Source organism: Monodelphis domestica, chromosome 1, assembly GCF_027887165.1.
Source record: "Monodelphis domestica isolate mMonDom1 chromosome 1, mMonDom1.pri, whole genome shotgun sequence".
Taxonomy (NCBI): Eukaryota; Metazoa; Chordata; class Mammalia; order Didelphimorphia; family Didelphidae; genus Monodelphis; species Monodelphis domestica.
The window spans coordinates 713715856-713740588 of NC_077227.1; the positions used below are offsets into that span (position 1 = coordinate 713715856).

General features: G+C 38.7%; 1 protein-coding gene across 2 annotated transcripts in view; it reads right to left on the bottom strand.

Annotated features, from left to right (window-relative positions):
* Nucleotides 1-8613: 8613 nt before the first annotated feature.
* Nucleotides 8614-24733, bottom strand: part of LOC100029060 (carbohydrate sulfotransferase 4-like) — a 56255-nt gene continuing 40135 nt past the window's right edge. For both annotated transcript variants that reach the window (XM_016427953.2, XM_056824451.1), the window contains exons 2-3: nt 16056-16157; nt 8614-14677 (exon numbers count right to left, since the gene is read on the bottom strand). In XM_016427953.2, the coding sequence (XP_016283439.2) occupies nt 13506-14654 (1149 nt within the window). In that variant the 5' untranslated portion in view covers nt 14655-14677; nt 16056-16157 and the 3' untranslated portion in view covers nt 8614-13505. The remainder of the gene's footprint in view (nt 14678-16055; nt 16158-24733) is intronic.

Genomic DNA, 24733 nt, shown 5'->3' on the forward strand with positions numbered 1-24733 from the left:
AATCATATGAAAAACTGCTCCAAGTCACAAATAGTAAGCAATATGCAAATCAAAAAAACTTTGAACTTTCACTTCATAACAAGCATATGGACAAAGATAACCCCACTACCACCACAAAAATGGAAATTTTTTTTCAATACTGCAAGAAAAAAAATTCTAGAAACCAAATTAGAATTATGCCCATACTCTAATGTAGAGATTCCACTGCTATGCATATGGCAAGGAGAGATCTAAAGCAGAAAGACTGTGTATTAAATATCATATATTTAATGTTAAATATATTAAATAATCACATGAGCATTTTTTGTTAGGAGCAAAATACTGAAAATAGAAGTGACTTGATTAGACACTGGTTAACCAACCTGTGGTGATTCTGAATTTTAGATTTACTCCATCCTGCTTAGTCTTTAGAATTCTAGCAACCAGGAACGTATATACCCCCCACTTAAGGATTAACTGTGGGAGAGGATGGTCAGTGACCCACATGTGCTAGCAAGTGACAAATCAGAAACACCTGACTGACTTCCTGGGCTGTCCTAAGCCAAGTTTAAGTCACCATTGGTACATGTGAGACACAGGAAGTGATGTAAAGAAGTGCCTTTATATTTTGCATCACTTCCTATGAGGGGAGCTTTTGCAACTTTTGCAGATTTGGGCAGTGGAATTTGACTTGGAGGAGCTCTGAAGCATAGGTGTAGGTAGGACTGCTTTCCTTGGTTGACCATGTGGTGAGTGTTAAGGCTGAATCCTCTTTCCCTGGCTTTCTGAAGGCACCAACCTCCAAGGAAGCCCCTCATCTTGAAGGAGGCCTTGTGGCTGGAAGCCGAGCTAGATTTAATCTTCTGGGAAGGCCCCTTGGCTGAGGTCTCTGAACTCCCCCTGCCTCAGGTCAAACTAGAGTAGATCTTCTACCCTTTTCCCTCTTTCTCCCTCATTATTAATTTCTTTCTTCTATTGTAAATAAACCACCATAAAATCCCATTCTGACTTGAGTATTTCATTGGGATTTAGAATTTAAATCCCTGGCATAATATATTCATTCTCAACCCTAAATTTTACCCTTAACATATGTGAGTAGGAAGAAATATTACTTTACCCAAGATACCACAATATGGAGAATTCAAAAAAACATGGAAAGGCTTATATGAGCTGTTGCACAATGAAGTAAGCAGAGCCAGGAAAACAATAAGCGCAATTACTATTAAATGTAACAACTGCTTGATTACATGGGTAGATAGGGATATGATTGGGCATGTAGACTCTAAATGATCACCCTAGTGCAAATATCAATAATATGGAAATAGGTCTTGATCAATGACACATGTAAAACCCAGTAATTGCATGCCAGCTAGGGGAGGGGGTTAGAGGGAGGGGAGGGAAAGAACATGAATCTTGTAACCATGGAAAAATTTTCTAAAATCAACCAATTAAATAAAAAAAATTTTAAAGGAAAATAAAATAAATAAATGGATGAATGAATGAAAATAAAATAAAATAAAAAACATTTAAATGAAGTTTTTTTCCAAAGAAAATAAATAAAAATTAATATGAAAAAAATGTAATTAGGACAATAAAGCAAAACTGAATTGTGTTATTATGACCAAAGCCTGAAAAGGACTGAAGGAAATGTGCTTCCTCCCTTTTGGTGCAGAATAGGGGATTGGGGGCTTAGGTGGGAGTTGCTATGGAAGTTCTATATTGCATATATTATCAGACATAGTCAATGATCTTGATTGATTTAGGTAAACTTTTTTTTTCTTTTAAAATCTGCATTATGGGATATGGCTTGATTCAGGTGGAGAGGAAGGGTAACTGGCAGAGAATATTTAATTTAAAATGTTCAACTTTTTACATTTATCATTTACTATACCTGAAAGTCAGAAGAATTATTTCATTAATAAAAACATACCAAACCCTTAAATAAAAGCAGTAAATATGCAAGTATTTAGAGGCAGTCTGGTAAAGTAGATAGAAAGTCAGCCTTGGAGTCAGAAAGACTTGAATTCAAGTTTTGCTCCTGACAAATGCAATTTTAACCTCTGGGAGCCTCAGGTCCTAAATCCCTTAAGATGAATACTCCTTAGGAGAAAAAACACTATTCATAAGCAGAGGACAAACTGTGGGAGTAGAAACACCGAGGAAAAGCAACTGCCTGACTACAGCGGTTGAGGGGACATGACAGAGCAGAGGAGAGACTCTAAACGAACACTCTAATGCAAATACTAACAGCATGACAATGGGTTCGAATCAAGAACACATGTGATACCCAGTGGAATCACACAGCTATGGGGGGTGGGGGGGAGGAAAAGAAAATGATCTTTGTCTTTAATGAATAATGCTTGGAAATGATCAAATAAAATATCATTTAAAAAAAACTGTTTGTACATGTAAAAAATCAATATAAAAAACAATTCTGGTTCAACTCCCAAAAAAAAAAAAAGATGAATACTCCAGAACATTAGAAGTCCTGATCTGGTGTAGCTAGTTTCTTCACTGGGAGTTCCCTGTAGCAATGAAATCACAGCCACGAATATTAACATTCTAGCACATTCCATAGAGAAAGCTGATCTGGGAATCAAGAAGACAGATACATATGTAGTAGTCCCTCGGTAACCAAGGATGACGATTGACTTTGTGCGTTTTTGTGCACAAAGACACTTGTGCATGAAGATTTAAGTGGAAAAGTTGATGCACAGAGACAGTCCCACTTGTAAAAAATAGACTCGAATACAGGACTACAATCCCCACAAGCCTTTGCTCCACTTCCCCAAAATGCTTTGTAATCTCACAGGAATTCTGAGGTGGGCCGAGATCGAGGAAGGATTTAAGCTGGTGGCAAAGGTTTGGGGACCTTTTTTGGACTTCTGTTTTGGAGCAGAGGCGTCTCTTCCATCATGTGAGGTTATTTTGTCTAGGCCTCTGGTCTAGGCACATGTTTCTTACTTGTATATTCTTTAATCCTTAATCCTTAATAAACCTCTAAAAAATATGATACTCCTTGCAGAGAGAAACTAATTTCTACCTGCCTCAATCTCCCCATATTCCCAAATTTTAACTGTTATACACTCTCTCGGCGTTGGAAGCCTGGGTCCAGTGGCACAAAAAGTCGTTACACCTGGAGACTTCCTCAGCTGCATTGGATGGCCGTGTTGTCCTTTGTGCTCCAACACGCCCTAAGCACTCCACAGTGCTTTGCTGCGTTGCCATCTCAGCCGTTGAACCTTCTTGTTGGTTTCTTCCGCCTGTTCTGCCGAAACAGATTCATATCCCATCTTGCATACACCCCAGCTGCATGACCTTGAGCTCCCTCTCATTGCTCTTTGAGAATTTGCTTAAATTGGAGTTGGAGAGTCATTGTGGATTTGCTCCAGGGTAAGGAGCTTCCTCACAAGGGGTTCTTTGCACCAATAAAAAGCACTGGTCCAATTTTGAAAAATATATATTAATATTCACATATACAAACACAAAATTCCAACTTCAAATATTACTACCTAATATCTTTGACTTGTCTGGGTTTATGTCCCAACACTAGATTAGAGAGACAATAATCAGGTATGAATACAAATGCCAGTGACAAATTGGGGGGGGTGGCGCAATATTCTGCAGAAGACAGATTGGTCAGTGGTGGCTGAGCTGGGAAAAGAGAGCAGCCCATGTACCAAAGAGTCCTGTTCCAATCTCCATTGTATGGCCAACTTCTGATCCTAGCTCCACAAATCACAGAGGAGGAGGGGTGGACAGGGTTACAACAATGGCTTTAGGGAAAGCTGGGAGAATCTTGGTGATCACTTTCTAAGCATGAAAGCAACAGGAAAGACTGAAGCAAGACGGCAGTGTCCTGGGGCAAAGTCCCAACTATCTTGCTGGTAGGTTCATATTTCAGCCCTCTGTGTTAAAATAATATTTTGACTACTTGACCACTGACCACTACCACCACCCCTTCTACTCAATATAGGAAGTAAGTTTATAAGTAGTCAATCAGGGAAGGCATCTTGGCGCTTGGTCCTATCATATGTAAATCTCAAACAAATTTCTGATCTCCACAATAAAGACCAACAAGATCATCAAATGGTCCTGAAAATTTTGGAGACATGTTTACTTTAGTAAACTTTAAGTAAAATTTGATTTGGTTAGGTTAATGAACTAACCCAAGGTGGCATCGATAAGAGTCAGTCTATTCCTCTAAAATGGTATAAAAATGTGACCTCAAACTCCCATTCTCTATGCTCCCCGCAGAACTCTTCCATCTCCATCAGGTCCACGTTGCCCTGTGCTCCTGACTCTCCCTACCTCAATCCCTCCCCATCTTTTTTTTTTAACTCTTACCTTCCACCTCAGAATCAATACTACGTATTGGTTCCAAGGCAAAAGAGGGATAAGGGCTGGACAATGGGGATGAAGTGACTTGCCCAGGATCACATAGCTAGGAAGTGTCTGAGGCCATATTTGAACCCAGGACCTTCCATCTCTGGGCCTGGCTCTTCATCTACTGAGCCACCCAGCTGTCCCCTCTCCATCCTCTTCTACATGCTGCCTGCCTTCCTCCACCATCCCATCCCTACACAGTCTGCCCTTCAAGGCCTATCACTGCTTGCCTATATTTTCCATGTTTGTTCCCCCATACACCCTCTGCACCTTATTAAAGTGTGATTGCCACCCTGTTTCCCACCATGGCCTCATGATCTTTCCCCTAGAGGACCCCAAATCTGCACCAATTTCGTAGTTTCATAAATGTGCTGTCAATTTGCTTTTCCACCCATTCATATAAACATGATATAACAGCAATGTCCATTTACAAGAATAAATGGCTTTTATTTATCCATTTAAAGATTTCCTCACTGGTTATCCTTCAGACTCCTAGAGGACCAGCATGGAGCCCCAGGACTGCAGTGAAGCAGAGCTCTTCCAGAGTAATCAGCGTCTAAAGACAGGACAAGAGTCAAAGCGACTGGTGAGGATGCGTGATGCCGGATGAACTTTGCCTCTTCGATGTCCGACCAAGCTGGAAGTGCTCCGGGTGCCTGCCTCTGCCACCTTCGTGGCCTTTGGAGCAAACTGTGCCTGTACCTGGGCTAGACACTCCCTCCCTCTGTTCTGGGTGGTTTCTCTCAGCCTCTTTTAGCCCATGTGCCAAGACGGTTTTCCTAGGGTGTGGGCCCCAGCTACGCCAGGGAGAAGGGGTGGCAGAGGGCAGGGAAGGAAGAAAGGAGCAAGGAGAACACCCTGACCATTTAAAGATTATGTTTTACTGCCTGATCACATGGGTTGATGGGGATATGATTGGGGATATAGACTCTAAAAGATCATCCTCGTGCAAATATCAATAATATGGAAATAGGTCTGGATCAATGACACATGTAGTGTGTAATTGCTCCTGGGGGGAGTTGGGGAGGAGAGGGAAAGAACATGAATCTTGTAACCATGGAAAAAAATATTCTAAATTAACTAAATAAATTTAAAAAATTAAGCCTAAAAAAAATTAAAAAGGCAAAAATTTAAAAAAAAATAAAAGATAACAGTTGAGGGTGCCACAGAACTATTGTGTTTACATTTCGTAAATGATTTCCATCCTCTTGAATGACAGCAAGTCCCAATGGTTCCTGCTATCACTTGGTTCCTGTTATAAACCTTCCATCAGAAACAGCAGGGCAGCTGGGTAGCGTAAGAAGTTGAAGGCAGGCTGAATTTGAGTGGATTTCAATGTAAAAGCAGGGTCAATGACAAAAGCAACTTATAATGAAGACTTAAAAGTTATTAAACTTTGACCCAGCAGTATCATGCCTGGGCCCATCTGGCAAAGGGATCTTATTACCTTTTTAGTCACCAAACCCCAGGAGCTCTCTATGGCCGACAGGATCAGATATAAAATCCTCTATTTGACTTTTTTAAAATTATTTTTAGTCTTAAATTTTTATTTAATTAATTTAGTATTTGGCTTTGTAAAACCCTTCATAGGAACACCTAAGTGGCTCAGTGCATACAGAGCCAGGCCTGGGAAAGGAAGGTCCTGGGTTCAAATTTCACCTCAGACATTTCCTGGTTGAATGACCATAGGAAAGTCCCTGGATGCCAGGAACCATCAAATTCACGCTGTCTGACATGGTCACAGGTAGAACCCGAGGACTGCAGGGAGGCCCCCCAGGAAGGATGGAAACACCCACTCAGACTCCCCTGGGTGACTTCTCTCTTACTAACACCACCTAACATTGGAATTGTTATGATTACTATTCTCACTCAGCTCCAGGAAAATCCCACTCTTATATGTAATGATACAAAAATTCTCCTTAGAATATTGCCAAGAGATTCTACTTATAAAATCAGACTTAAGAACTTGGATGTTCCCATTTAGATAAGGGATCATAGATGGAACTCCCAACAAAACTGTACTGTATATTAATTGCCTTTCATTGAAAAAGCTAGTACGTTCCACCCCACTGTATTGTTTTAACTATAGGCTAGGCAATATGTCTTAGATACCTTAGTAAAACATTAGAGAATGAAAGCTTGATATTGGAATAATACTTAATTATGTTGATTGTACCCTTTAACCCCCCCCCCACAAACTAGGCAACAATGTTGTGTATCCTTTGAAGTCTGATTGATTATGTAATTGGTTAGTGTTAATGAATAATTATTCTTAGCTTAATCACATGTCTGGTACCTCACAGTTTAATGAGGATGTGGCCTCTATGTGTGCTACCCATGATAAGAACACATATATCTTCTAAGCTTTGAGTTTGTTGTTAAAATCTATGGAAACAAAAAGTATAGGATAATTATAGAATGTCAAACAATTTAGTAAAAGTTAATGTATGACCTATTCTATTACTTGTAAGGAAGCTTACAAATGAAACTGTATGACAAGTAGATGTGTACTCCTTGATAATAAGGAAAAAGATTTGTACAAGAATATTCATAGCTATACTCTTTGTGGTGGCAAAAAATTGGAAAATAAGGGAATGCCCTCCAATTGGGGAATGGCTGAACAAATTGTGGTATGTGTTGGTGATGGAATACTATTGTGCCCAAAGGAATAATGAACTGGAGGAATTCCATGTGAACTGGAACGACCTCCAGGAATGGATGCAGAGTGAGAGGAACAGAACCAGGAGAACATTATATACAGGGACTGAAACACTATGGTACAATCGAATGTAATGGACTTCTACCTTGGTGGCAATGCAGTAATCCAGAACAACTCAGACAGATTTATGAGAAAGAACTCTATCCACATTCAGAGGAAAAATTGCGGGAGTAGAAACACCGAAGAAAAACAACTGCTCAATTACATGGGTTGATGGGGATGTGATCTGGGATGTAGACTCTAAATGATCATCCTAGTGCAAACATCAACAACATGGAAATAGGTTTTGATCAAGGACACATGTAAAACCCAGTGCAATTGTGCGTCGGTTATGGGAAAGGGGTGGTGGGAGGGGAAGGAAAGAATATGATTCTTGTAACCCAGGAAAAATGTTCTAAATTGACTAATTAAATAAAATTTTCAAAATTAAAAAAAAAAAGATATGTACTCCTTGAGTGTATAAAAATAAAGTCAGCCTGAGCCTGAGCAGAGCAGTTTTTGTGATGCCTGGCTCCAGGTGAAACTTTAACTGTCTCTCATCTCTTCTTCATTGCCTCCACCATCCCACCAAGGTCCCCCAAACCCTGTGAGGGCTGGTCCCCCACAGCACCTAGACCCTAATTACCTAGGTGCTGGGAACCATCAGGCCACGATGCCTTGACAGAGTCATGTGTGGTAGCTAAGGAGACCACAGAGTGGCCCTTGGCAAAATGTGATTGCCCACTCAGTCCCCCTTACATGACCTCTCTCATCATGATCTCAATCAATATCCCTTACCTATGAAATTGACATGATTATTATTCCCCCTAGTCTCAAAAGGAGTAATGCAAGAGCAAAATACCTGTACCCTAATTCTCTAAAACATAACCAAAAGATCAGACCCTCAAACCCAATCCCAAAAGACTACCATGGGTTAACTTTTACTTAGGTACATAATTATCAGTAAAACTGTAGTCCAGAACTTTCCCACTCACAGAAACTTATTCTCATGAAGCCAGCATACAAATCAGTCATAAAGGCCCATACAAAACGTGCAGGTACACTAAGCTTCATCATGTCTCAGTGACTTGACTTCACAAACCAGTAACTTGCCAGTGGGAAACTCCCTAGTAACCCTGAAAAATGACCAGTCTAATATTAAATCTGAATTGTGTTCCCAGTACCCCTCAACCTCAATGATATGATTATTGAATTGTCTTTTAAGAACTTCTGATTAATCATTCCATTTTATTAAAAGTAAAATTTCCTTGATTGTTTAGAAGCTCAAAACTCCTCACAGGGTAGTGAGAAAATTAAGCCACCTGTGACAAAATCATTTATCTTGTATGAAACCTTTATTCTGATTCTGTCAAGGATCTGCAATCACAATACAAGACTATAGAATGTTAATCAAGTGATTGGTTAAAATTTGATGTATCACTTCCAATTATCTCTCTTTGGACATGTGTTTTGGGTAATGTATCTGTGTGCCAAGAAAAAAGGTATAAAAATAAACCAGGCCTGGGGATGGCAGAGCAGCTATCAGCTGCAAAACAGTCCTGTGGCCGTAATGATTAAGCTGTCTCCCGTTAGCTATTTTTTTGACTGATCGTTCACCACCTATCAGGAACCCCTGGAGTCGCAAGTGAGGGTGGACCTCACCCATGGCACTCTTCTTACCACTCTTCTGCATTGGAACCAATACTTAATATTAATTCTAAGATAGAAGGTAAAGGTTTAAAAAATAATATGCTTCTTGCCTGACATCTGTGAAAAAGTTTGACACAGTAATGATTGTATAATTCAGTGTGGTTCATTTTTATTAAAACTAAATGGTAGTGGGCAGCTAGGTGGCTCAATGGATAGAAAGCCAGGCTTTGAGACTGGGTTCAAATCTGACCTCAGATACTTCCTAGCTGAGTGACCCTGGGCAAGTCACTTCATGCCCATTGCCTAGTCATTACTACTCTTCTGCCTTGGAACCAGTACACAGTATTGATTCCAAGATGGAAAGGAAGGGTTTAAAAAAAACCAACTAGATGGTAGATGAACATGATACACAATGCACTTCACCAGCCCAACATTTGAATACTCAACACATTTATTTCTACTGAGAGATATATATTACAATGCATAATGACAGAATTTTGCACCAAAATAATGCTGAGTCAAGAGTCATTCATTATAACTATGCCCGTCCTGGAAGATTTTCACAAATGAAAGAACAAACACTTTTAGTAAAAATTTCTTTAAAAAAATAAGTAATTTTCATCATGGCACCAAATAGCAGCCATAAGTTCATAAAATAACTGTATACACCAGATAACAATTACATTGTAGATAAAGACATATCTTTACAAAAAAAATATATTTTCCCAGAAAAAAATTATCGCACATTTTTGTTGGATTATAAAATACAAGATCTTGAACAGATAGTCCATTGGCCTAGATATGAAGCATCTTCTGCCAACATTTGAACCTATGCTTCCACCCTATTCAGAAGAATATGACAAATTAGAGAATTATTTCTATAACTTTCCATCACGAATCAAGGCTGGAAGAGGTATTTCAGTCAGTCCAATTATGAAAGCATGAGTGATCTAAACAATTGGAAAAAATTAATTGATCCTACCTAAATTAATTTACTTATTCAGTACCATACCTATCAAACTACCAAAAAACTTTTTTATAGAATTAGAAAAAATTGTAACAAAGTTCATCTGGAAGAACAAAAGATCAAGAATATCCAGGGAACTAATGAAAAAAAAATGTGAAGGATGGGGGCCTAGCAGTACCAGATCTTAAATTGTACTATAAAGCAGTGGTCATCAAAACAATATGGTACTGGCAAAGAGACAGAAAGGTGGATCAAGGGAATAGACTTGGGGTAAATGACCTCAACAATCTAGTGTTTGATAAACCTAAAGATAATTGGAAAATAGTATGGGAAAAATAGGTTTAGATCAGTGGTTCTCAACCTTTCTAATGCCGTGACCCCGCAATACAGTTCCTCATGTTGCAGTGACCCCAAACCAAAAAATTATTTTGGTGGCTACTTCAAAACTGTAATTTTGCTACAGTTATGATTTGGAATGTAAATACCTGATATGCATTATCTATTCTCATTGCTACAAATTGAGAGGTTGAGAATCACTGGTTTAGATCAACATCTCACACCCTATACCAAGATAAATCAAAAATGGGTAAATGACCTCAATCTAAAGAGGGAAATTATAAGTAATTTAGGGGAATATAGAATAGTATACCTATCAGATCTATGGGAAAGGAAAGAATTTAAGACAAAGAAAGAGATAGAGAACATTACAAAATATAAAATGAATAATTTTTATTATATTAAATTTAAAAGTTTTTGTACAAACAAAACCAATGGAACCAAAATTAGAAGGAAACAACAAACTGGGGGGGGGGGGTATAACAAAAATCTCTAACAGAGGTCTAATTTCTCAAATGTATAAGCAACTAAGTGAAATGTACAAGAAATCAAGCCATTCCCCAATTGACAAATGGTCAAGGGAAATGGATAGGCAGTTTTCAGATGAAGAAATCAAAACTATCAATAATCACATGAAAAAATGTTCTAAATCCTTCCTTATTAGAGAAATGCAAATCAAAACAATTCTAATGTACCACCTCACACCTAGCAGATTGACCAATATGACAGTAAAAGAAAATAATAAATGTTGGAGGGTTATGGCAAAATTGGGACACTAATATATTCCTGGTGGAGTTGTGAATTGATCCAACCATTCCAGAAGGTAATTTGGAATTATGTCCAAAGGGCTTTAAAAGAATGCCTGCCCTCTGATCCAGTCATACCACTGCTAGTTTTGTATCCCAAAGAGATAATAATAAAAAATGGTCTTACAAAAATATTTAAAGTTGCACTCTTTGTGGTGGCCAAAAATTGGAAAATGAGGGGGTATCCCTTGATTGAGGAATGGTTGAACAAATTATGGCATATGATATTGATGGAATACTATTGTGCCGTAAGGAATGTTGAACTGCTTGATTTCTATATGAACTGGGAAGACCTCAGTGAACTGATGCAGAGTGAAATGAGCAGAACCAGGAGAACATTGTACACAGTAAATGAAACATTGTGAGACAATCAAATGTAGTAGACTTTGCTACTAATAGCAATGCAACAATCCAGGACAATTCCCAGGGACTTATGAGGAAGAATGCTATGCACATCGAAAGAACTGTGGGAGTAGAAACACAGAAGAAAAACCTGATCACTTGTTTACATGGCTTTAGGATTGGGGGTGTTGATTTTAAAAGATTACTCCATTACAAAAATGTATAATGAAAAAAAGGATGCGTGGCATCTTTGCATTACTTCTAAATTCTAAATTCTGTAAATCTCCCCTGAGATGTCCATTGAACATGAGTGTACCTGAGCTTATGAACAGCTCTTACTACTCTACTCTGAGCACCACAGTTCCAGCAACCAGACACTTCAATGGGAAAGTATATCTGATATTGAGTAAGAAACAAAGTAAAATTTAGTATGGAGCCCTTTTTGCAATGACGTCTCTTATATTACATATATAAGGATGGGGTTGGAACTTCTCCATTTTAGCTCTGAAATCTTAAGTAGGTAAGAGTATTTTTTGATTGGATTAGATCATCTGAATAGCACCCATCAGCTTTCTTGAATCAATCAAAGTCATTGTGTGACAGATTGAGTCATGGTCCAAAGCGATTTGTATGAATTTTGGGGGCAACTAGGTGACCCTTGCATAAGAATCCCATTCAGAATGGCTGGACAAAGCTGGTCATGCCCCAGTGTTTATCTGTAAATTATCAAACTGGTGTGGAACCTAAGTCATTCAAGAGATTGTAGTAAGCCTGGCATTCCAGTAAAATCCCTGAGGAAGAACTGAAGTGGAGAACAGGGGCAGGAAAGGAGATGCCCAGGCTTCAGCCTTGGCTAGTTCTCCTCCCCACCCCATCGTTTGGCTGTATGAGGGTCTTTGGAAGCAAGCTGGCTATCCATTTGGGGACTAGCCTAATCCCTGGGTCAGCTGGCAGCAGTGTCTGCATTGGTGGACAAGGACAGAATGAACATAGATCGATGGCCCCAAAAGGACCCTAGTGGAGGAACTACATCATCCCTAAGGAGAACTTCTTGAGTACCCCGCAAACTCGGGAAGAGGACTCCTAGCCAGGAGACCCCTTTGCCACAGGTGTTTTCTAACCTTGAGCCCACTTTCTTTTGGATTCTAAATATACTGATGGTGCAGAATGACACTTTGGGGTAGGATGTTCTATACCAATTATTTCTCTTTACTCCTCCTTCATCAGTATCTTCTCCTAAAAGGTACCTGGGCATCAGTGACACAATGGATGGAGCACTGGACCTGGAGTCAGGAAGACTCATTTTCCCGAGTTCAAATCCAGCCTCAGACATTTTCTAACTATGTGACCCTGGACAAGTGACTTCACCCTGTTTGTCTCAGAGTCCTCATCTGTAAAATAAGGTAGAGAAGGAAATGGCAAACCCCTCCTGCCTTTCTGCCAAAAATAACACAAATGGGGTCACTAAGAGTTGGACACAACTGAAACAACTCGACAATGACAACAAACAAAAAGCTACGTAAAAGTTACTAAAATTATTTTCATCTCATAATTTTGAGGCAGAGTTGGTGGAAAAAAGCATTCTTCTGGGAATCTGGGTTGATGGCATTAAAGACTCACCCCAATTTATTAAGCAGGATCACCCCCCTGAGCAGGAAAGATAGTCTTCCTCTGCATTCTGAGGCTCCTCTGGGAGAGTAAAAGTTGGGATAAAGATCATCAGAGCTGGGGCAGCTAAGTGGTTCAGTGGACAGAGTACCAGCCTAGAGTCAGGAGGTTTGGGGTTCAAATCTGACCTCAGACACTTCCTAGCTGTATTACCCAGAGCAAGTCATTTAACCCCAATTGCCTAGCCCTTACCACTCTTTTGCCCTGAAACCCATACTTAGTGTCAATTCTAAGATACAAGGTAAGGATTTTTTTAAAAAATCATCAGAGATCATATGAGCTATACACACCTCACATGTACACACACACACACACACACACACACACACACACACACATACACACACACACACACACACACACACACACACACATACACACACTGTTTAACCCCCAAGGGACTCTTAGAAGGGAAAGTACTAACTGCTTGGGAGATCAGGAAAGACTTCCTTCAGAGGGTGATGCTGAAGCTATCTTGAAGGACCCCAGGGAGGAGAGGGTTGTTCCAGGCAAGAGGGATAGCCAGTGTAAAGGTGTGGAGTCACAAAGTCAAGTGTCCTTTGGTCATGTAGAGTCATGCACAATGGCACGCTCACATGTATATTCATAAACATATTTCGATTCAGAAGCATCAGCTGACCATAGCTGTTTTCTTGCATTTGTTTGCCAAGCTTTAGGGCATCCCAAGAGGAGAGAGAAGACCCAATGACAGATTTCTCTGATCTTGCTCAGACAGTACAGGAAGGTAGCCCATCACGTTCATGCTATCTCTACAAATATTCTGTAATCGGACCACATCGTTATAAGGTAAGGACCAACGCCAGGCCTGGGAAACGTTTTGGGCATTCCTGGAGTTTGTTTGGAAGGCATGTCCCCCCATGCCCTTGCCCTGTGTGATGTTCTGCACCCAGGTTTGGAGGTGAGGCAGGAAGGGTAACCCTACAAATTCATACAATTTGGAGGTCTGGCTAAGTGGGTCGTGCACCAAGTCCTCATAGCGTATTAGCAGGTAGCGTTCTCTTAGGGAGTCTGGTAGCAACTTGGCTGCCTTATAGATTTCCTTTTGGCTTTGGCAAATAACCTTCATCAAGTGATACGGCCGGTTCTCATTCTTTAGTCTATTCCATTGGCTACCCATGACAACACGGTTGTCGTGTCCCAGCTCTGATCCTGTGCGTTGCCGAGAGCGGAACACAGCCCTGGGGTCCCGTATGAGGTGAATGATGTGCAAGTTGAGGGAAGGGTCCCTCAGCAATGAGTAGAGGGCTTTCAGATTGAAGAAACGCACCTCCTTGATCGCCACATGACTGTAGGACTTACAGGTTTCTTCCATTATGTTGAAGGGCTGCTTGGCACATACAGTCCTGCAGTTATCATGGGAGATGATGGCCTCCCTCTTAAAGAGGGGGCATGAGGGTGGGGAACACAGTGCTCTACTAGTCTCCCATTGGAAGACTTTGGACAGTGTTCTTGGACCCTGATCCATATAGGCATCAAAGACAGTCATGTCACAGAGGAAGACTGAATGAATCAGGTCTCTCACAGCCATCTGCAACTGCTCAGCATTGCCAGAGGAAAGGGTCACCCACACGTGCCAGGCTGGCTCCATCAGGTAAAAGACATCTGGGTGCTGGCTGAAAAGCTGGCCCACAAAGGAAGAACCTGAGCGCCAAGAGGACAAGATCAGCACATGCACAGGACCTGATTTCTCTGCTCTACCAGGGCAGTAACTGGGGCCATACAAATACTGGAAGAAGAGGAGGAGAGCAACAGCTTGGAGCATCAGAAGGACTAACAGTCTCATTTTCTTTACCCAGAACATTGTGCAGGAAGTAAGTAGTGAGCCTGGTGGGGACAAGAAAAACAGATTGTATGAGACCATTGGGTATCCATCCATCTGCCTGCACATCCCCATTCCAGTCAACCTAACCTCCCTCTCTCCAACCCCTACTTTGCCATGGCTCAGCCCCACAATGTCTGAACACAGCTCTACCTTACCACCTTTCCCATCACCTCCTATCTCCTACAAGATGTGAATATGTCCTGGTGCCAGTTCCTTTCACCTCATCACTTAAACTCATACAGCGAAGTGAGCCCTAACCCCATTTTCCACTCGAATTTTTGGTTATTATTATAGCAGTCATTCAACTAGCATTTTTTAAAGTCACTACTACGTGCTAGGCAATCTGCTAAGTGCTAGAGATTGAAAGGCATAAAACAAGAAAGTACCCCTGCTCCCAAGGAGCCCACAGTCTCATGGGGCAGGTAACATGCCAAGGATTATGTACAAGCAATACAGGATACATTGGAGATAATCTCAGAAGACAGGCATTAAGATTAAGCAGGATTACCAGGGGTAACAGTTTCAGAGTTTTAGATATTATCCCTTCAGTAGCTATTTCCTATGGCGTAAAGAAACAAATAGGAACAAGACCCCTTCTTTCACAGCATTCAATACACAGTCTGGTTATTCAGTAAATATTTAAGTACCTACCATGTACCAAGCACTATGCTAAGTGCTGGGGACTGGTAGAAAATCAAGCTTAGCTTTGTCTCAAGTTTAGTGTTCCCTAAGAGAGACACAGAAAGGTACTCAGCATGCCATATATAGGACAGCTATTTACTCTCAGTGTGGAAAAAAATTCTTAAAGTACAAAACACAAGTGAGCATTAACAAAGACAAACATAAAGCCCTGACTTATAACTATTATTATACTCTCCCAGAAATTTGATACCTATAACATCAAAACATGAAAACATTCACCCCAGCCAAGCCTCTCCTATATTGAATACACCTTCTATGTAGAGTTGGTACTGATTACAGGAACCAGGAGCTCTGGAAAGAATAATTTCCTAAAAGTCCATTTCTGGATTGCTGCTCAGACATCTAGGCTCAGGAGAAAAAAAAAACAAGCAGAAGAGGAGACTAGAGGTTTAAGGACCCAACTGAAAGTCCCCCAAAAGAATAGTTGCTCTTCCTTCACTAAAAGTCCCACAGAGGACTCCCCATTGCTGGAAGAAGTCTAGATCTGGTCATTTCTTTTTCTCATAAAATGAATTAAGAATTTAATAATCTAGGCGGTGCAGGGGATAGAGCACCAGACCTAGAGGCAAGAAGAGTAGAGTTCAAATCCAGCCCCAGATACTTACTAACTTCCAACTTCACCTCTGTCTATTTCAGTTTCCTCATCTGCTATAAAATAAAGATAATAGCAGCACCTACCTCCCAGAGTTGTTGTGATGATCAAAGTAGATAATGTTGGAAAAGTACTTAGAACATAGCAAGGGCTATATATAAATGTTTGTTCCTTCCCTCTCTCCTCCCCTAAACAAATAAACGAAATGTGGCATAAAATTCCAAAGAAAACCTTTAAATTCAAATAATTAAAAAAAATAGTAATAATGACATAAGAATATTTACAATATATTTGCTGTGTCCTCTTCCAAATCTTTTTGCATACTGATTCTTTGTTATCACTTAAAATAGTGTTTGAGTATTTACTCTTATTCTATTGACTTCACTTTATAATCACATCATACATCTTTCCATATTTCTTTATATTACTTATATTTGTTTTTCATTTATTTCCTATTTATTCTGTATACAACTTGCTCGGTATATATTTGTATTCATGTTGTCTCCTCCATTAGACTGTGACTTCCTTGAGGACAGAAACTGTCTTTTGCCTCCTTTTGTATCCACTGGGCTCCACATAGTGTGGAGCATATAGTAGGCATATTAATAAATACTTATGGATTGATCAATTTCTGTGATTGAGGGGAGGAATGATGTCCAGTGGGTCTAGTCCTCTTAGGATGTTCAGGGACTCTGCCTGATGCCAGTTCACTGGGGAAGGTAGAAAGGTGTGGTGTTGTGTAATGGAAGAACCCTATCTCTGATTCAGAGCATAGTCTGGTATTCTATAACTGTGTACTTTGGATTTACTATGTGGTGAAGGAAAACCTTTTAACTGGCTGATGAGCTAAGGGTAAAAGTACACATAAAAGGATCCACAGGAAAAACTTAATCTACTCCTTTCCTGGTAGAGATTGAGGGGTGAAACTCCTGTAAGGCTCCTGGTGGAAGTTCCAGATTCGCTCCACCTAGGCAGAGATATGACATTGAACACATGACTCAGCTGTTCCTTCAGTCCATGTTGTGTTTCCTATTTCCCATTCTTCAATCAATGAATGTCAGAGATAGAATGACCAAAAAGAGCAAACTTGTAAGCTTTGAAAATTTGGAAAAGCCATCAGAGGTCCATCAGCTAAGCCTAGGAAGAAGCCAGGCCTAGGGAGCAACATCTATCACCCAACCCAATAGTGAATCAACTGGGAAGCTTAGATACCTTGCCCTGCAAACAAGAGAGTAATTTGTCCTTTGGCTACAGTGTATTTGGAAGTCAGATTTGTGAAAAGAATGTCTAAGACTACTCCTTTAAGTTTGAGCCTACTATCCTCATGGACTGGGGTGTAAAAGACAGAGTACAGGGGACATCTTTGTATTTCAGGTCTTTATCTTGTTTTGCTAAAGCTAATTGGTATTGACTAGTTAATCAATATTAAAAAAAAAGAAAAGAAAATGGAAAGCCAAGATGATAAGAGTTGTTAAATTTTTATTGTGGTTGAGACTGAAATATATTAATTAGATGGTCACCAGGGATTTAATTTCTAAATCCCAAAATGAATTACTAAGTTAAATGGAATTTATGGTAGTTTATTTACAACAGAGGGAAGATATTAAGGAAGAGAGAAAAGGGGAGAGAGAGAGAGAAAGAGATAGATGTCTGGCTTCTTCTGATATCAGTTAGAATTTCTAAGCCCCAGCCAAGGGAAAAAGTCTCAAGACAATGGGCCTGTTCTCAGAGGAAAAGGTAGGGTCACTAAATCAGCTTTTTACTCACCAACAGTGACCCTCTAAAATGGAAAAGCAATCTAAGGTCTCCTACATGAGCTCCAGGGGTCCAGTTCCTCTAGTCCAACTCCAAGTCAGAGAATCTTCCATCCAACTAGAATCTCAGATCAAATATATCTTCTTCTGGCCTCTGGTCCTCTTTTTAAAGATCTTTTTCTATTGTGTCACCTCCCCTAAATTTCACATCTACCAATGACAGTAGACACTCTTCTCCAGGACTGCCCACTCTTTAGTTCACACCTTCTTTGGTTAGATTATATTGTTACTTAACACCTTTTTTGGTTAGTTCACCTTTCATAGTTACTTAAAACCTTTTTGTAGTTAAAATGGGTAGATCTACTTAAAATACTGATTTATCACCTGTTGGGGATTAAAATATAAAAATAGATTGTGGATTACAATTCAATCTTCCCAATAATAAAGGAAGAGCTAAGTACCTTGTTGTTACAATCAGGGGATTACAATTTAATCTTCACAATAAAGGAAGAGCTAAGTATCTTCATTGTTACAATCAGGAGACTGTAGCTAAATTCAATCTTCACAGGGTAAAGAAGTACTACAGACAAGCTCTCCCTCCAAACAATTTTAAAATAATACCTCAAAAAAAGGACCAATTTACGTAAAAATATTTATAGAAGCTCCATTTGTAGTGGCAAAAAAAATGGAAACAGAGGAACTATACATCAATTGGAAAATGACTGAACAAGTTGTGGTATATGAGTGTGATGGAATACTATTGTGCTATAAGAAATGACAAGCAGAATGCTTTCATAAAAACTTAGGATGACTTATTTGAAATGAAGAAAAATAAAGTAAGTAGAACCAAGAGACGATTGTACATTGTAACAGCAATATTATAAGGATGTTCAACTGTGAAAGACTTAGCTGCTCTGATCAAGACAATGACCCAAGGTCCCATGATGAAAAATGCTATCCATCTCCAGTGAGAAAACTGAGTGAAGATTAAAACATACTTCTTTAACTTCATGTTTCATGTTTGGTGGATATGTGTGGTTTTTTTTGCAAATGACTAATATGGAAATATGTTTTATATGACTTCATGTATATAATCAATATATTGCTTGCTTTCTCAAGGGTTGGGGAGAGAGGAAAGAGAGAATTTGGGTCTCAACATTTTTTAATAAATGTTTAAAAATTTTTTGTATATAATTCAGAAATATTTAATGAAATAATTTTAAATGCCTCAAATAAATTTCTATAGCAGCAGAACCAACAAAAGGTTGAGGTGAGACATTTTTCCTACTTAAAACAACTTAGGACATTAGAAGAAGAGTTGGCTGGCTTGCCAAATATACTAAGGTATATTGACCTTTATTGTTATTTGTTGGTATTTGTATTTACCAATGATTGTTAGGGATATGGGAAGGCTCTTGAGTTTATGTAATACTGAGTTTGGCAGTTGGAAAAAGATGGCTATTCTATACAGGTGAAAAAAAAAATCCTGCTCAGACTAGTTATATAAAACCCTATTTATTATAACTTTTAAAATGGTAAGAAAAGGGAAAGGAAAAGGAAACAAGAAGATAATTATAGTAAAATATTACCTAATAGTAATAAAATCTAATCTATATTCCCTCCCAAATCTGTCTCGCAAGAGATGGCTTCTTGATTACCAAAAGGCAATCTTCCTTATTCTACACTGTCTAACTAAATTCCCCAATTAGCTATCTTTCTATCCTAAATCTAAATATAATTTTATAAACAGTAATAGATTAAAACTGGATTTCTTCCTTCAGCTCAGATACAACTTGGGTTGTCATAATTTTCAGATACCACCACTCAACTACTGCTCTCTCTCTCCTTCCACCTAGTGGTGAAACATAGGAACTGCAACACTACTCTTCTTGTCTGCTAGGATGTTTTCAAGAAATAAATTCACCAGATTTTCTCCAACTCACAGAGCAAACTCCTTGAACAACCTTCCTTATTCAGGAAAATCCAAAGAGTGATCATTGGTTCAACTTTCCTTCTCAAGGCTCCTTAGGACAGTTCTCTTCCCATCATCCTTTTAAGATTCCACTTTAACTTAAAGAAATCCAGCTCTCAAACTCAGCTCTCCATCCACCTATACCTAGCCTATCAATAATTTTTTATTGCTTACTTAATTAACAAATATTCATAACAAATGGCAATGGAATAGAGGCTGGCCCAGGGCCCATGTGGCAGCAACACCAGCTGTGGGCCTTGGAGGTGCAAATAGCAAAAGCATTAGCTTTGGAAAATAATCCGGAGATAGTAAATAGATTGGATGCCTGGTCAGAAAAAGATTGCTTGGAACCTCTGTGCTGTCACTGGAAACAGAATTCATTGTTGTTTGGCAACTCCACTGCCTTCTTCCAGTTCTTCCACTACTTCTGGAATGAAGTTCCAAGAAGGATGCTTTTCATCACAAGGGAATAAGGCCCCTGAAGAACAGTATTACTTATACTTACAATGAAGCAGAGAACCTTCCTAGGTAAGGACTGGAGCACAGACCAGAAGAGCAGGGACCACATCTATCCCTGGATCACACCATTGGGAGTGCCAAAAACTTCCAAACTCCCAGAACTATTTCTGAAAACAGCAGTGTGGAAAAAGGCCTACAGCTTGGGGCATTGCCTCCTCCCAATCTAAAAGTAATACTCATCCTCAGAACAGAGCCCAACTTTAATATAAAGTCCAAAGGCAAGATATAAGCTGGGAAAATTAGCAATAACCGCAACAAAAGAATCTGACCATAGGAGGCTACTGTGATGAAAGGAAAGATCAAGAAACAAACTTAGAAGAAGACAGTAATGCCAAAATAGCCACAAGCAAAGCCTCAAAAGAAAAATCCTATGAACTAGGTATAAGCCCAATAAGAATTGCTGGAAGAGCTAAAAAAAATGGTTTTAAAAATCAAATAAGAGTGGTAGAAAAAAATCAGAAAAATAAATTAGAGCAATGTAGGAAAATGGTGAAAAGACAATTTACAGCTTGGTAAAAAAAAAAAGAGAGACACACAAAAAAAACCTGAAGAACATGACACCTTTGAAAATAGGACTGTGTGGGACAGTTAGGTGGCTTAATGGATACAGAGCCAGGCATGAAGTCAGGAGAACCTGAGTTCAAATCTGGCATCAGATACTTTCAAGCTTTGTGACCCTGGGCAAGTCACTTAGCTCCAGTTGCCTAACCCTTATCACTTTCCTGCCTTGGAACCAATACTTAGTATCAATTCAAAGACAAAAGGCAAGAGTTTAAAAAAACAACAACCAGAATTAGTCAAAGAGATATAAAACATCACTGATGAAAATAACTCTTTAAAGAGCAGACAAAAAGTAATATTCTTTTCTATTACCATTCACTTTTCTCCAGATGTCTATTATATCTAACTTTTCTAAAATTCTAGCCATCTCCTTAACTTCTTTCTTATTTATTTTGTAGGTGGATATATCTAGTTCTAAGAAGGGAAAGTTAAGGTCCACCACTAGTATTGGGCAAAAGGAAATTAGGGTCTTGTCCAAAGAATTTCCAGCTCAGACTGACTCCATGCAGAGGGAGGAAGCTTTATTATAAGAGAATCTAATAATAAAATAACTAGTAAAAGAAGAAACAAGTAAGGAAGGTAAGATAAGGTAATCAAAGGGAGGTATGTAGGAGTTTTAAGGAGTTCTTTTTATCTTGATGGGTTACTAAGAAAAGGGTCATTTGTTTGGGTGGTTGTTGCCCTGTCATTTCCAAGGAATTGATGTCACTTTATCCATGGTTCACTTTGACTTTACCCATGATTCACTATTACAAATCACAACTTTCGATCAAATTTTGTTCTTTTATGCACAGGTTTGAAGGAAGTCAGTGATTGTGGAAATTGAGCATTGTTTGAACCCAGTCCTGTGTGACTGGGAATCTGAACTCCTTAATCAAAGACTTGGGTTCCGTGATATAAGGAGTTTTCTTATAATTGTAAATCTAAGCAACCCATATATCTCATCTGAAAGGTGACCTAACCTCATACTCATCGAATAGTTACTATTTCCATGTTCCTTTGATGGATTACAGCTACTTGGCAGGGTTTGTAGGACATTTTGGCCTGTATAAGTATAGTTTTATTTTCTATTTCTTCTTGTAACTCATTTAACTTTTCCTTTAGGAATTTGGTACCTATATGTAGGGATAGTACTTCACTATCTGTAGTGCTTTTTAACAAGACGTGGACATGAGGGGTAGGTGGTACAGTAGATACCATGCTGGGTCTGAAGTCATGAAAACTCATCTTCCTAAGTTTAAATTTGGTCTCAGACACTTGCTAGCTATGTGACCCTGGTCAAGTCACTTCACCCTATTTTCCTCAGTCTCCTTATATATAAAATGAGCTGGAGAAGGAAATGGCAAATCATTCCAATATCTTTGGGAAGAAAATCCTACATGGAGTCACAAAGAGTTAGACATGACTGAGATATATAGAAATGCTGATGACTTATGTGGGTTTATTTTGTATCCTGTTACTTTGCTAAAGTTGTTGATTATTTCCACTAGCTTTTTAGTTGGTTCTCTAGGATTTTTCAAGTAGATATGTCATATCATATCATATCATCATATCATCCGCAAAGAGTGATAGCTTGGTCTCCTCATTGCCAATTTTAATACCCTCAATTTCTTTTTCTTCTCTAATTGCTACTGCTAGTGTTTCTAGTACAATGTCAAATAATAGAGGTGATAATGGGCATCCTCGTTTCACTCCTGATCTTACTGGGAAGGCTTCTAGTTTAACCCCATTGCAGATGATGTTTGCTGATGGTTTTAAGTATGTACTGTTTATTATTTTTAGGAAAGACCCTTCTATTCCTATGCTTTCTAGTGTTTTTAATAGGAATGTGTGTTGTATTTTATCAAGGGCTTTTTTTTTTATCATTTTATCATTTACCATTTTATCTTAGAGAAACTGGTCTCTTAAAAAAAAAAACAACGACCTTAATGTTATTAAAATCAAATTGTTTGCTTTTGTCATGGGGGGAGAGAGGGAAAAGGGGAGGACGAGGGGAAGGATGGGGAGAATTTTGAACTCAAAAACATTTTTAATGATTTAAAAAAGGTACATGTCATTGGGAAATAACTACCAAAGTAAATTAAAATAATTTTTTCCAAAAAAAAAGAAAGTAAAACATAACAACAACAAAAAAAAGAAGTGGGGATATAAACTCATTTCTCTCCCAAGAGTGAGAGTGAAGCAAAAGATGAGAAAGAAAAAATCTCCAATTCTTTTCTTAGCAGAGTGAGTAGTTCCAACTATTCATATCTTCTATATGATTCATCATATATTGCCCTACTCCATATAATGCCTTTATCTCAATTCCTCGGGTTTTGCTTTTGCTAGAAATGGTGGCAATAATGGCAATGGCAGGGGCAGCTCCACCTGGACCACTAGCCTGTTTACACCCATTTAATAGTTTTCCTCTTGTTCCATTCTCTTTTCTCATGCCCTTTCTCCTCTTTCCTCTCCCTTAGGAATGGGAAGTACTAGGTTATCAGTCACAGAGTCCCAAGAGCTTGGATTTGTAGGACTAAGTAGAAGAAAACTGGAGAATTTCCTAACTGACAGCAGGTATCCATTCTGTTATACTTTCTAATTACTCTTCTCCCTCTCTTTTTTTTTTTAAATAAACCCTTACCTTCCATATTGGAGTCAATACTGTGTATTGGCTCCAAGGCAGAAGAGTGGTAAGGGCTAGGCAATGGGGGTCAAGTGACTTGCCCAGGGTCACACAGTTCTCCCTCTCTTAATAGAACTCTCCCTTAAGAAAAAGTTTAGTTATGCAAAAAACAAACATTGGCAGTACCTGAAATATTATGATTTGTTTTCTTATAGTCCACTAGCTCTGCCAAAATGAAGAATGAATGTTTCCCCATCAGTTTTATTAGTACAAAAAACTAATAAATTAATTTAGATAAGGTCAACATTTTTATTATCCCAACCAGGAACAATGAATATTTCTTCAATCATTTGTCCTCTATTTCTGTAAAGGGTATTATGGTTGTATTTGTATTGAGTGTTAACTGTATTATCTTGATAGATAAGACCTATTTTTTGTCACTGGTTCCTAAGAAACATGCTGGTTCTGTATTAATATTACACGATAAGGCTTTTCTTAGCCAAAATCCTGTGACAAAAAAACTAGCTTTACTCCAAATCTTTCAACCATCCATTATCAAGATAAAAGGAAAAGGCTCAGTGGCCCTATCTTAAATGAAGACATACTGCAGCCAGCACATACAAACTAACTGTTAAATTTTCTCTGTAAACATTTACACATTACAAATTGACAAACATTATAAAGCAAAGCTTAATCTACTGTTTTATTAATTACCTAGGCTGAAGAAAGTGATGGAGAAAATTATAATAGTGTAGATTAAACTTAAAAGTAGGTCCTGTAGTTTTGTTTCTTTAATACAGTATTTTTTTTCCCAACTACATGTAAGACAATTTTTAACATTCATTAAAAAAAATGTTGATATCCACAAGCAGAGGACAAACAGTGGGAACAAAAACACCGAAGAAAGGCAACTGCTTGACTACAGGGGCTGAGGGGATATGATTGGGGATGTAGACTCTAAATGAACATCCTAGCACAAATACCAACAACATGGAAATAGGTTTGGATCAAGGACACATGTGATACCCAGTGGAATCATGTGTCGGTTATGGGAGGGGTAGCAGGGGAGGGGGAGGGAGGAAAAGAAAATGATTTTTGTATTCAATGAATAATGTTTGAAATTAACCAAATAAAAATAATGTTTAAAATTTAAAAAAAATGTTGAGTTCCAAATTCTCTTCTTTCTTCTCTCTCCTCTCCCTCATCAAGAAGGCAAGCAATTTGATGTAGCATATAGATACTGATATAGCTATGCATGTGCAGTCATGCAAAAGATATTTCTATATTAGTGATGTTGCAGAAGAAAACAGACTTAAAAAACAAGAAAAAGTCAAAAAGTTTTTAAAAAGATAC